The 13,796-nt window shown below is 49.5% G+C and overlaps 1 protein-coding gene across 1 annotated transcript; it reads left to right on the forward strand.

Moving 5' to 3' along the window:
• The first annotated feature begins 7,578 nt into the window (after positions 1-7,578).
• LOC109610707 lies at positions 7,579-8,757 on the forward strand. Its single transcript, XM_020030295.1, has one exon. The coding sequence runs from the start codon at positions 7,579-7,581 to the stop codon at positions 8,755-8,757; it is 1,179 nt and encodes a 392-aa protein (XP_019885854.1).
• The last annotated feature ends 5,039 nt before the right edge of the window (positions 8,758-13,796 follow it).

Genomic DNA, 13,796 nt, shown 5'->3' on the forward strand with positions numbered 1-13,796 from the left:
ATCGATGCCCGTGAACAAGTTCGGCGCTATCCTCGCGCGGAGCGGCGACCACGAGACGGGGTTTCGGACATGCGACGTTCGCGGTTACGTGCGCGACAACGCTCTCTGCCGGGTCCCGGACGGCGACGAGTACGACGCTAAGAGGCGACGAATACGGCACGTGGCCATACCGCGGGAGGAGTACGATGCGGTAAATCGATACTACGTGGACCAGCGGATCAGGTCGTTATCCGAGGCCCAGCGGAGGGACTATCGCGAGCTGCGGGAGGCGGTCGCCGCGCTACGAGAGCACGTCGACGGTACGAACGGCGGGGTGGCTGAGTTGCGCAGGGTCATCGAGGAAACGGGACTGCGGATCAACACTCAGGAGGAGCGAATTACTGCGTCGCTGTCGTGGCTCCAGTCCGACGCAACCTCCCTCACGACGCAATTGCAGGCGCACGACGGGAGGATCAAGTACCTCACGGAAAGTGTGGCGAAGACGCGCACGGACGCTAGATCCAACACGAATCGATTGGACAGGGTGACGAGGACCGCACAGTCGTGCGAGGAACGGGCGAACGATCTCGAGGCAACGGTGTCGAGGCTGCACAGCGACCTGGCCGGGCTCTCGAAAACCGACAGAGCAGCGCTGACATACGTGTGCATCGACAGACCGTCCGTAACGGGAGAGTGAAGCGAGCGAACGAACGCACCGACCGACCGACCGACCGACGGACCGATCAACGGACCGATCAACGGACCGATCAACGGGTCGACCGTCGAACGACCGATCGACGGACCGTTTGACGGACGAACGGGGGCGATCAACGGGCCGATCAACGGACCGGCCGTCGAACGGCCGATCGACGGACCGTTAGACGGATGAACGGGGGCGTTCAACGGACCGACCGACCGACGAACGGATCAACGGATCGATCAACGGGTCAATCAACGGACCGACCGTCGAACGGCCGATCGACGGACCGTTCGACGAACGAACGGGGGGCGTTCAACGGACCGACTGACCGACCGACCGACGAATGGATCAACGGATCGATCAACGGGTCGATCGACGAACCGATCGTGACGGTAGATCGAGTCAGTACTGAGGAGACAGGACCGGCCCGTCGAATCGCGCCACGATGAGAGTCAAGGCGCGCGGCAACGTCAGTTCGGAGAGGTTGCAACTGGTGCGCGAGTTACACGCGCCAGCACAAAGAAACTTTCCTCGTCGTCACGTGATCGTACGCGGATACGACGATTTGTGGCAGGCGGATGTGGTCGACGTGCAATCGTACGCGCGGCAGAACAGAGGCTACCGCTCTATACTGACGATCATCGACGCGCTGAGCAAGTACGCGTGGGCGGTACCTCTCAAGCGTAAATCCGGAAGCGAGGTGGCCGAGGCGCTCGCTCGGATATTCCGCGACGACCGCAGGTGTCCGCGGAACCTGCAGACCGACGAGGGCAAGGAATTCTACAACGCGCAGGTGCGAGAACTAGCACGTAAGCGCGGTATAAATCACTATTCCACGCACTCGGTAATGAAGGCCTCGATAGTGGAACGCTTCAATCGTACGCTGAAGAATGAAATGTGGAAGGTGTTTACGCTCAATGGATCGTACGAGTGGACAGACGCGTTATCGCGCCTCGTGCGAGAGTACAACACTCGCCGGCACCGCACTATCGCCATGCGGCCGGTCGACGTCACGCCGGCCGCAACTGCTCGACTGCTGTCCACTGTTTACAAGCGCGTGAAGATCGCCGCGTCAGCGAAATTCCGCGCGGGTGATACGGTGCGCGTGAGCAAGCATAAAACCGTCTTCGCGAAGGGCTATACACCGAATTGGACCACGGAGGTGTTTAAGGTAGCGAAGGTGCAACGGACCAATCCCGCGACGTACCTGTTGCAAGACTATCGCGGTAATCCTATCTCCGGCGGCTTCTACGAGCACGAGTTACTCAGAGCCCGGCATCCGGACGTTTATCTCGTGGAAAAGGTGCTGCGGCGAAGAGGAAACGATGTGTACGTCAAATGGCTCGGAATGGACGCGCCGCACAATTCTTGGATCAGTAGGGACAATGTGCTGTGATTGTACGCGTGTAGACCTCCATGTGCTTATGTACAGGATGTCTGACATGAGGCGGGGACAGTAGGCGTAGCGTCGAGATATGTTCGCGCCTACTGCTGTAATCAGAAACTGACCGTTATCGCGTCGCGCGAGCGGCTCACTGTTTGTTACGCCTACTGTCTCCGCCTCATGTCAGACACTCCTACCCTATATATTTATATACTTTTATAGGCAAAGATATAAGACCATGTACTACTGTGTATTATGTTTATTACAATAAAAGATTACATTTTCATATCTACACGCTTCGTTCTTTCTCGTTCCCCCTCGTGTATGTCACTGTGGAATGGCGTAATGCCCCCACGGGAGGGTGCTGGTGCGGTCGGGTACGATGTACCGCTTGTCGTCGCGCGGGCTGAGGGCGAGCTTCGTCTCCGCTACGGTGTAGACCCGATGGAGCTTCGACTGAATGCGTGACTGTTGGCGGGACCTCTCCACCGATTCGCTCAAACAGCGCGCGTAGTCGTCGAACGTTATCGTTCGCCCCACGACGCTCCTGCACACACCCTTGATCTTCTTCGTATCCTTCTTTCCGCACACCCTCAGCGCGTACATCTTCGCCCTCAGCCCGATGAACTCGGTCATGACGGCGCCGTTGGTCTCGTCTTTCATGAGCCCCGGTACCTTCTTGTTCCGCTGTGGCATGTCGTACGCGTTGTCCGCCGGAGAGTCGCTCGTGTCGAAGCGCGCGATGTCGCGCCTCATGTCCGCGTACGCGTCCTCGCACTCGATGCGGTATATCAGACTGTCCGTGTCCGTGTACATGATCCGACACTTGTCACCGTACAGCGGGGCTATGTAGTCGTAGTGGAACTCGTAGAGGCGCGTCTTCGAGATGTCCAGAATGCACATGCCCACGTATATCGGTCGGTTGAACGTGGCCTTCAGCCTGCGAAGCTCCACGGCGAGGAGATTCTCCCCGAACACGGCTCGGCTGTGGAAGTTAGGACGCGAGATAAGAGCCTCGGCACCGTATCGCCCCTCCCAGCGCGTCACGAGTTTCACGTCGACGCGATTTCGAACGTTCTCCATCGTCTTACCGAAGACGGCGTTGTTCATAAGCTTGTACAGGTTCTTCTCGAAATCATTCGTCGCGCGCGTCCTAAACGCCGTGTTCAGCTCGATGTAGTTCCGGAGCCACGCGAACTGCGCGAACTCCAGCGCGCGGTGAATCCTCGCGATGCGAAGGCCGTGGCTCGTGCATTGCTGCAGCGTGCGGTAGTGTATCACGTACCGCTGCTTATCGCACAGAGTCGCGAGGAGCTTTTCCTGTCGCTTGTCAGGCGGTGCCTCGCGCGTCGAACAGAACGGCAGGTCCGCATGCGCGTCGTGTAGATGTCGCGGATTCTCCAGGTCGACCTCGAGGATGTACCCTGTAGGCGAGTCCGGGGGGATCGCGTGCACGTCGAGCGTCGAGACGTCCTCGACCCAGCGAAACTCCCCACGAGGCAACGGCGGACACATGGCCCATCCGTAAAGATTGTTCACGTCGTAGTACATGAGATACGACGACTGCTCGGACGGATCGTATGACGGCGCGTATCTGTTGTTGGCTCGCGCGTATCTGTGCGAGCATTGACTCAGCCCACCGCTCACGCCGCACTCCACGAACAGCACCATATCCACGTCCATCAGCAGCTCGAACTCGATGCCCGTGTGCAGCAGCATCGCGTCCCACGTGTAGCCCGGTAGTGTGTAGTAGTGCGCCGGGTCCAGGCCGTAGCTCCATATGCACGTGTCGCGAAAATTTTCAAACACATCCGCCACGAGGAGAACGTCCGTTTTTAGGTACATGTCGCTGTACTGTCCGAGGTTCTCGATAGCGAACCTGTTCCACACGGTTGTCGCGTGCGCGTAGTCGTCACCTGACACCGTATCGCCGGTCAACGAACTGTGGAAGGACTCGCGCGGCGGTAAGCGAGTCTCATGCAGTTTCTCGACGCTATCGACATACTCGTATGGAAATACGCCTTTCCGCGTGAGGAGCTGGAAATCCTCCTCGGAGAGATGCTGAAACTCCGCACGTAGAATGCGCATGTGGCTCCGGTCGAGATAGGACGCTAGTTTGTCAAGACTTGTGCTGAGAAACTTGTACGAGTCTATGAACCGCAGTTTCACGCACGCTCTGGCTCCGTACCTGTACTCGGTGTTCGCGACGTTCTTCGTGAACGCGATGTACCGCTCCTTCGTCAACGGCAGTAACTCCACACTGCCCTCGAAGGTGTTCGCCACGTCCTCGATGATGAAGTGCGCGTCGTAGCCGGAGAGATTGTGGAATATCACGGGGATAACGTGCGAGTCCTTATAGTTTAGGTTGCACGCCGAGTGCGCCGGGCCTCTGTAGCGGCCGGTCAGGTGGCAGTGATCGCACACCCGGGTGTCACCCGCCGTGAACGGTTTACCGCACATGTGGCACCGCGCTGCATCGCGAAGTTCCTCGCAGTGCTCCGGGGTGAGGTCCCTCATTGGCACGTTGGACGCGAGGATCGTCTTGACGCGCCGCGCCAGTTCGCTGAGCTCTCCGACGAACCACGACACGCAGTCCTCCCCGCGATGCGTTCTGTACGCGGACAACGACTCGTCGTACGCGCAACGCACGTAGTATCCCACGCTGAACGCCCTGTGCCGTTGATACGCGCCAGCCGTATCCTTCGCCTGCTCATTCTTCTCCAACGTGCACTCGAGATCCGCGTACACGACGAACGGCGCGCGCTCCTTCCTCTTGTAGTTTCGGAAGGCTAGCAGCTTATCGTCCTCGCTGGGAAGGACTATCGCGCAGTCGTTGATACTCTCGCAGTCGATGATATGTGCTGCCAGCCGCTCCTCGGTTGGGAAGTAGTGTAGGCACCTGCATAAACGTTATGATTAGTTTTGTGATATGATGTAGAATATTGTTTCTACGACATCTTACCGATCGCAGATGTACTTCCGGTGCTGCTTCCTGCTGCATTGAGCACTAACCAGGCGCGATAGATCCCTGATCCACGTGAAGTGTCCCGGCTGCTCCGCGTGGTTGTCGGGCACGTACAGCAGGTTTACGTGTCTGTCGCGCTTGCGGTCGGTTAGCCGCAGCGGAACGATAACCCCTCGCCTGTTATCGTCATCCTTGGCGAATACGTTTATTGATATTCCGTTATTGCGCTCGAATCTGCCGATCTGGTCGAGGGTCATGGGAAATTCTATACCGCCTACGTCTAACACTGTTGTGTAGTCGGGGTAATGTACCGTTCTATCCGCGTGTGTGCCTCTTGGATATAGAGCGGCGACTGCCGCCCACGCGAAGCACGCGTTGTCCTTTGCTCGCACGTTCACCACCACTCGTTTCATCTGTATCGCGCGCGGTATATCGATGACACACCCCGCGCGCATGGGGTTGTACCTGTTCACGTTGACCGTTAAGTTCAGTATCTTGGACAACGCCCACCCACTGTCCCGCTCTTGAAATTCGTCGAGAAACGCCAGAGTGATCTCCATCACGTGCTTGTCGTACCACTCGCGAAGGTCGGAGGTGGGTAACAGTCCGTGGTTTCGCGTGGCGATCGTCTTCACCACCGTCTTCTCGCCTGCTACGAACTCGGCGTTGAACGCGGTGTTCACCTTCACACCGTTCAACGTAGCGAGGCTACCGCGCACGCGCTCGATCACCACGTCCCTGGCATCCTCGAGAAATCGGCGCGGCTCGACGTGGCTGTCGTTGACCACCGCACCGGTGAGCACGCGGTTTCTGAACGCCGTCTCCACCTCCGTCCAGGAGAGTCCACTCTGCTCGCCGAGTCCCGCACCCACGTACTCGAATCGCCGTCTCAGACGGCTCCTCACACCCTCCAGGCGCGCGATTTTAGCGATCGCGGAGACTACCCGCCCGGTTACCGACCGCGCGCTTCCTACCCGACGACACTCTTCCCGCAATTTTCGCAGGTACTCCTCGCACTTAAGTTCCCACTCGAAGTACGCGCATAGCGTCTCGACGCGCCCGGCGAGCTCGGTGAGCTTGCGTTCATCCATCGTCTTGGTGCAGGGTAGGGTTTTTTTTATGGTTCAGCGCACTTGCATGTCACCCGATAGCACAGTGTGCAATGTCCTACTATATTTCGCACATTGTGGTAAATCGTCGTCAACGCGCAATAGTTGAGCGGTACACCCTCGTAATTTTTACTCTTCTCCTCATATTCCGTGATTGGTAATGGTGGAGGGTCACATATATTGATATAGTAAAAACCCTCCATCACTATCAGTTCGCAGTACCGTCCGTTGCCTGCGGGAAACGACGCGTACAACACATCACGATAAGCCTTGACCTTGATACCCCATATATCCCTCACGTAGAAATTTATCTTGCTAACTATATCCCTCACGTGAATACGGTAGTCATCCGTGCATGAATAACTATCTTTGTCTTCGATCTTACATTCTTCCAGCATCTGCCTGTACACTGTCCATCTTACGTGATAAGGCGTCTTATCGATAGTCCCCTTCTGAATTACAACATCTTGTTTCACGGAACGTTCACAGGTTCGACGTATACCGGCCTCGCGATCGCGCAAACACTTCGCTATCGGGACTCGGTGAACGTCCCTGATTATTGTTTCTTGTGCGCGATCGTCCGCGAGAACATCTTCGACATCTAACTCTAAGCTGTCCTTAACGTGGAGATCATAACACCAATAGGAATCATACTCTTCCATCGCCACGATGTTGCACTGTGTAACTGAACATGTTCGTGCGGGTCCAATCGTATAAGCGTATATAAAGGTAGTGCTGATGTTGCACTATGTAACAATACAGCAGCCGCCATTTGCGCTACTGCGCAGTTTCGGGGCGCGTTCCGATTCGCCTGACCTTCAACATGTTCGTGCAGGTCCAAGCGTATATAAAAGTAGTGCTGCTGTTGCAATATGTAACACAATAGCGCAGCCGCCATTTGCGCTACTGCGCAGTTTCGGGGCGCGTTCCGAGAAAAAACGATGACACGTCACCTGACCTTGAACATGTTCGTGCAGGTCCAAGCGTATATAATATTGTGCTGATGATGCAATGGGTAACAATAGCGCTGTACCACATGTAACATTATACGACCCCCCCCTGCTGATTCAGCCCTCTGATGTGAATATGATAGTCCTGCTGAGTCAGCACCCCCTCCACCCTGCTGACTCCCCCCGTGACCTTGAACATGCCCCTCCTCCTGCTGACTCATCCCCCTCCCCCTTGCTGACTCAGCCCCCCTCCCCCATGCTGACTCAGCCCCCCATCCCCATTGCTGACTCAGCCCCCTCCCCCTCACCTCCCCTCGTTGCCCCTGGGTTAGAACCGGCCCTCTATATCTACTGACCAGAAACTAGACAAGGCATCACCCCGACAGGCCAGACAACTAGATTTAATCGCACAGTTTTCCACAACGGTCATTCACATTTCCGGTGAGAAAAACATAATAGCCGATACTTTATCAAGGATCGAAACTATTGACATGCCCGTCATAGTATCTACAAAAGAATTAGCAGAGGAGCAGAGCAAGGATGAAGAACTCAAAGAACTTTTAAAAGGAAACGCAGTTTTAGAGTTACGGGAATTCAATTTACCCGACATCCTGCTACCATTATTTTGTGATTGTGCAAAAGGAGCAGTGAGACCGTACGTACCACAGTCCCTCCGGAAACGCATCTTCAACACCGTACACGGCCTATCGCACCCAAGCGGTCGTGCTATATCGCGACAGATACGAGAAAAGTTCATTTGGCCCGGTATCAACAGGGACATCGCACACTGGTCCCGCACCTGCCTCCCCTGCCAACGAGCCAAAATTCATCGTCACACGAGACATTTGCCTGACAAGATCCAGACACCCGACCAACGTTTTTACCAGGTACACATGGACATCATAGGTCTGTTACCTCCGATAAAAAATTACAGGTACTGCTTGACCATGATCGACCGCTTTACCAGGTGGCCTGAGGCAGTACCCCTGGTGAACATCACAGCAGATTTGGTGGCCACGGCTTTCATCAACACCTGGGTATCCAGATTCGGAACGCCAGCAGTAATCCCAACCGATCAAGGAAGGCAGTTTGAAGCTGAATTGTTCAAAGCTCTCGCCAACATGTTGGGAAGCATCAAGATAAGAACAACAGCCTACCACTCGGCAGCCAATGGGCTCATTGAACGCTGGCATCGCTCATTAAAAACTGCAATTTATTGCAACGCAGACGAGCACACATGGTTCGACCGTTTGCCACTAATCTTACTCGGCTTACGCACTTGTTTCAAAGACGACATAAAATGTTCTACTGCAGAACTTGTGTACGGTGCTCCGCTACGCATCCCTGGCGAATTTTTCGACGACGTCGATTTTTCCGTCGAGCCAGACGCCTTCGTACAGGAACTTCGAAAGAAGATCAGGCAATTGCGACCAACAAATACTTCGTACCACGATAAACGCAGAATATTTGAAAGCAAGGACCTCGAAACTTCAACCCACGTATTTTTACGTGACGACGGAGGCAGACGACCTTTGCAGCCCCCTTATTCAGGACCATATCCAGTTGAACAGGTAAACGAAAAAATGTACAATCAACGGCATAAATGCCGTCGCTACTTGCGAGTAAGGAGCGCGATGGGCAGATGGCGGTGGCGGCTAAAGGACAAGTAATAATAGGAATGTTTCCAGTCTGTAAGTAACGCAGATAATATTACGATGCACAATGTATTTGTAATAATACGAAATAATACTTTGTATTTCATAGACTATGCGCTTTCATTAATATTATATGTTTACACACGTATAGTATATTTTTAAATTAGAGCAATATTATATTTTTTAAATAACTGATAACGTTTGAAGTTTTTATTACTCTCTTTAAATATATATACAGGGTGTCTCAATGACCCCGTGCCACCCGTTAATGACGTGTAGCTTGGACTTAGCTGAATAGAAAAGTCCAATGTCATTTTGCGATTTTCGCAATATTAACGGAGTTATTAATTAATAAATATAAGCGAATGAGGGCGGTGCGTGCAGCGAGATAGATCGGTAGGAGGGCCGCGCGCTCTTTGATACCGCGAGCTGGGCGGCGCGCGGTGAGGGAGAATGGGGTGTCTTAGATACTGACAATAACAAGGGTACGCGGGGGGTCCTCCTACTGACGGCTATCTTGGAGACTGATAGAAACAGCGTGTGACGCTGGGGCCCCGCGCTGAGCGATAATTGATTCATATCCTTTTTTCCAAAATAGTTTATTTTGTGGCAATTTTATTTTAAGGTAAAAGAAATTGTTTTTAAGGCAAAGGAAAGGAAAGCTATCGTTTCCTCACCACCTTGCGGTAGATAGCCCGGAGCGTTTTTTTAGGGCCGGTTTTTCAGTCATGGTTTAAACGTAGATCTAAGTTTAAACCATGATTGAAAAACCGGTCCTTAAAGTGGTTTCTCCAATAGACCTAATCCACTCTCATTATTTAATGCAATAATTGTTCGAAGTGCCTTCCTCGTTGCTCTATGCAGAGTTCGGCTCTTCGAACAATGTTACGCGTTGCACGTTGCGCCATGTCCGGCGTGATGGTATTGAAGGCCGCGATAATTGCTTCACGTACTTCATGTTCTGTGCCATCACGCCAGTGCTCGACTAAATTCTTTATGTAGCCCCAAACAAAATAATCTAATACATTCAGATCCGGCGATCGCGCCGGCCAAGCGATTGGGCCATCACGGCCCATCCACCTGTCCGGAAAACGCGCGTTCAAAATTTCACGTGCTTGTCGTGAAAAATGAGCAGGAGCCCCGTCTTGCTGGAAAATCATCTGCGTTCGTAAAAGTAAAGGAATATTTTCCAGTAATATTGGCAAATGATTTTCCAGAAAATCTGAATAAATTTGCCCATTAAGTCGTGGCGGGAAAAAGTATGGACCAATCTGAAAATCAAAGACAAGAAACTTAGGTAAAATTGCAGCAAAAAGTCTTATTTAACTCATTTACTCAAGCTTACTATTTCATTTTCGATGATTCCTGCCCACACGTTTACGCTCCATCGATATTAAAAAGAGCTAACGCGAATAGCATGCGGATTTTCTTCTCGCCATGTTATAATGTTACGAGAATTAAAAATTCCGTTAGGCGTAAATGTAGCCTCATCGGTCCATAGAATTCGATCGGGGAAAGAAACGTCTCGCCGATGCTGCGCAAGGAATCCTGTGCATGTTTCGCCAATGATTAATAATATACGAAAATCGTCAATAGTTAATAATGTACGAAAATCGTCATTAATGACGAAGAATAAAAATACCTCCACAAAAACATATTCGATGTTCATAGTTCTCGAGGACGCTGGCTTTGTTGATAATGATACTGTAAAGAGCGATAGATCAAAATACCCCCAACTATAGCCAAATAGGATAAATAGACCAAAAACAGAAAACAGCCAGAGTTATTTGTCAAGCAGCGTTGAGAGACAAATATCGTCTGATTAGAGATTCAAGTCGGAATCACGGGCAAATCGAAGTAGAGATCGCAAGCGAGCATTATTGTAATCCATGTTCTTCGTTTTATGCATATTTCTCGCACGTGGTTTTCACACATTGAGTGATCAGATATAAAGTGCAATGGATCAATTTACGTCTGAGGAATTCGTTGACATGATCATTTGTTACGGGATGGCTGGAGAAAATACCAGAGCTGCGGAACGCATTTACGCCGTTGATTATACACGATCTCAGTCAATGGAAAGTCCACCAATGTATCCACGGAGAGACTCAAACCGGCATATTTACCGATAGACGAGAGCGAGGAGATTATGGAAGAAGAAACAGCAGCACCTCCAGTCAGCACCCCGACTCAACCGATAAAACCACTTCGGACGTATCCCGAAGCGAAGAAAACCGTCCAATTTTCATTTCGTTCATAACACTCGGGGGGGGGGGGGTGTATGTAGCGACCAATGGTAACCGCCTGACAACGCGAGAAACCAATGGGAGCGCTCGAACCAGGAGAAAGGACATTCCTTCGTGCGCAGTTGCCAAGATAGCTTCTCGATCGATTCTTCGCGAGATTTACAAAGATTTACCGCATTGTATCTTAACCTTTTATATTAGGGGTGTGATTTAGTTTTGAGGGTTTTTTTGCTCAAAAACGCATGTATTTAAATATGATAATGAATGAATACCTTAATCAAATTATTTTCCTTCGTTTTCTATAACTTTTTCCCATCTTTCTGGCAAGAGATGGATTCCACGACGATAAAATGGCTCTTCTTTTGAGTTGATCCATTCGTCGACGAATTTTCGCACTTCTTCGAAATTATGAAAGTGTGTATCCTCTAAAGCGTGTTGCATCGACCGGAACAAATAATAATCGCATGGAGCAATGTCCGGAGAATACGCGGGGTGCGGTAAGACTTCCCATTCAAGCTCTAATAGTGTTTGTTTCACTGATAACGCAACGTGAGGTCGAGCGTTGTCATGAAGAAGAATCACTTTCCGTCGTTTACTCGCAATTGGTGGTCGTTTTTGGTCCAATGCTTGCTTCAACTTGTACAACTGGTGTCGATAACGATCAGCCGTGACAGTCTCATGCGGATTTAACAGCTCATAGTACACTATCCCACCAAATACAGAGCATTACTTTTGAACCGTGAATATTGCGTCTCGGAGTGGATGTTGATGATTGGCCTGGATCCACTTATGATTTTCTGCGTTTGGGATTATCAAAATAGATCCACTTTTCATCCCCAGTAACAATCCGAGACAAAAGACTCTTCTTTTTTTGTCTGGCGATCAACGAAATGCAAATGTTCAACCGGTTCGCAATGGCACTTTCCGATAATTGATGTGGAACTCATTTCCCTTCTTTCTGAATTTTTCCCATTTCATGTAAATGTTTGGTAACTGTTGTACGATCAACATTTAATGCTCTGGCAAGTTCTGAAGTGGATTGTGTTGGATTTTCGTCCAATAATGCTTGCAAATCTGCATTTTCCCGTTGTCCCGAGCGTTCTTTGTCCTTCACATCAGTATCACCACTTTTAAAGCGTCTAAACCAGTATTCACACGTCTTAATTGATGGGGCAGAATCACCATAAGTTTCCACAAGAATTCTATAACCCTCAGCCGCAGTTTTCTTTTGATTAAAAAACAAAAGCAACGCATGTAGAAAATGCTCTTTCGGAAGTTCCATTTTTACGATGATATAAACACGACTGTTATTGCATCTATCGCTATAATGCTACTAAATGTCATGGTAATGTCTACACTGTAAGAAACAACAGTTATCGGAAACAGCTATTGGAACAAACACACTACAGCCATCTGTTGTAAAACCCTCAAAACTAAATCACACTCCTAATATTTAATAAAGTTCAGTAGTGTTTGATTAATATAAACCGTGAACACGCATAATTATTTATCCCGGATCCTCACGTACGCCACAGTCTTTTAATATATAAGTTTAATATATAAGTAATATATAAGAAGACGTTGCACCACGTCGCCGGTCGGCGACGGGGACAACCTTGCACTACGACCGGGTATCTTTACGCGAAGCGACGTTTTCAGACACGCTTAGATTATCAGATCTTAATAACCTCTGAAAAGATCATTTTCAGAGTAACCTCAATGGATAGCTTGGGGTCGAATTATATAAGAAAAGTTTTTTTATTTTTTTTCTATGTGCATTACGAGTGCAGATATTACGATGCAAAGTCTGAAATTGGAAAATTTTCGATTAAGAAACGTCGTTATCATTACCGTCGTCGTCGTTTGTGCAGTACATTTTTCTATTCCTAGATGGCAGTAGCAGCAGTCGGTCTTTTAATGTATAGAGTACTCATTGCGGCTCGAAAACCTCGTCGACTGGGCCCTGAACGAACCCTCTAGGACGTTCGCGAGATATCGCGAAAAAACTGTTTGTCAAAGAAAATTGCGAATATCTCGGAAACTATGAGAGAAGTAAAGTCAAGACGATTCAACATGATTGCCCTATTCTAAACATATGTTTATATGTTATAAACATATGTTTAGAAATATATATTTAGAATATGTCAACACTTACGACAAAATGTTGCTTGGGTTTTACATGGTTTATAAAATACAGACAATGTTTCGTGTTATGCAAATGCAGCATTACAATGTCTAATGCATTTAAGTCCTATTAGAAAACAATTGGTGAAGTGTAATAAATCAGATGTTTTAAGAATGTTGATGCATCGATATGAAAATGGAATGTGCAATTTGAATACATATGCAGTACGGCAATATTTAGGAAAACCGTTTTCAATAAATGTAAAACGTGATGTGTTTGAGTTTCTTACAATCCTGTTCACTAAATATGATTGTATAAGACACCTAGTAGAGCATCAAGTAACTTCTACTAGTCGATGTAAATCTTGTGATTATACATAGGAAGTTACTTGTAACGATGTAGTTATTTCAATACCTATTAACAATTTGGGAAAAAAAAGCTATACTCTTAATGATTTATTAAATGTTACAGTTTCACATTGGTGTGAATCTGATGGGTCATGCGAACAGTGTACAGGAAATGATATTTTGTTTAAGAACGAATTAACAGTAACGAAAGATATAGTTATTATTCGTTTAGTATTATTTTCATCTCAAGATGATAAAATGGTGAAAGCAATACGTAAATTTAATATATGTACTATTCCTACAACTAAAGTTTTAATAGCTAGACAAACGATAAAG

Source organism: Ooceraea biroi, chromosome 4, assembly GCF_003672135.1.
Source record: "Ooceraea biroi isolate clonal line C1 chromosome 4, Obir_v5.4, whole genome shotgun sequence".
Lineage (NCBI taxonomy): Eukaryota > Metazoa > Arthropoda > Insecta > Hymenoptera > Formicidae > Ooceraea > Ooceraea biroi.

Excerpts from the sequence above, each read along its gene's own strand:
- LOC109610707 (XM_020030295.1), top strand. The coding sequence starts at position 7,579 with ATGCCCGTCATAGTATCTACAAAAGAATTAGCAGAGGAGCAGAGCAAG.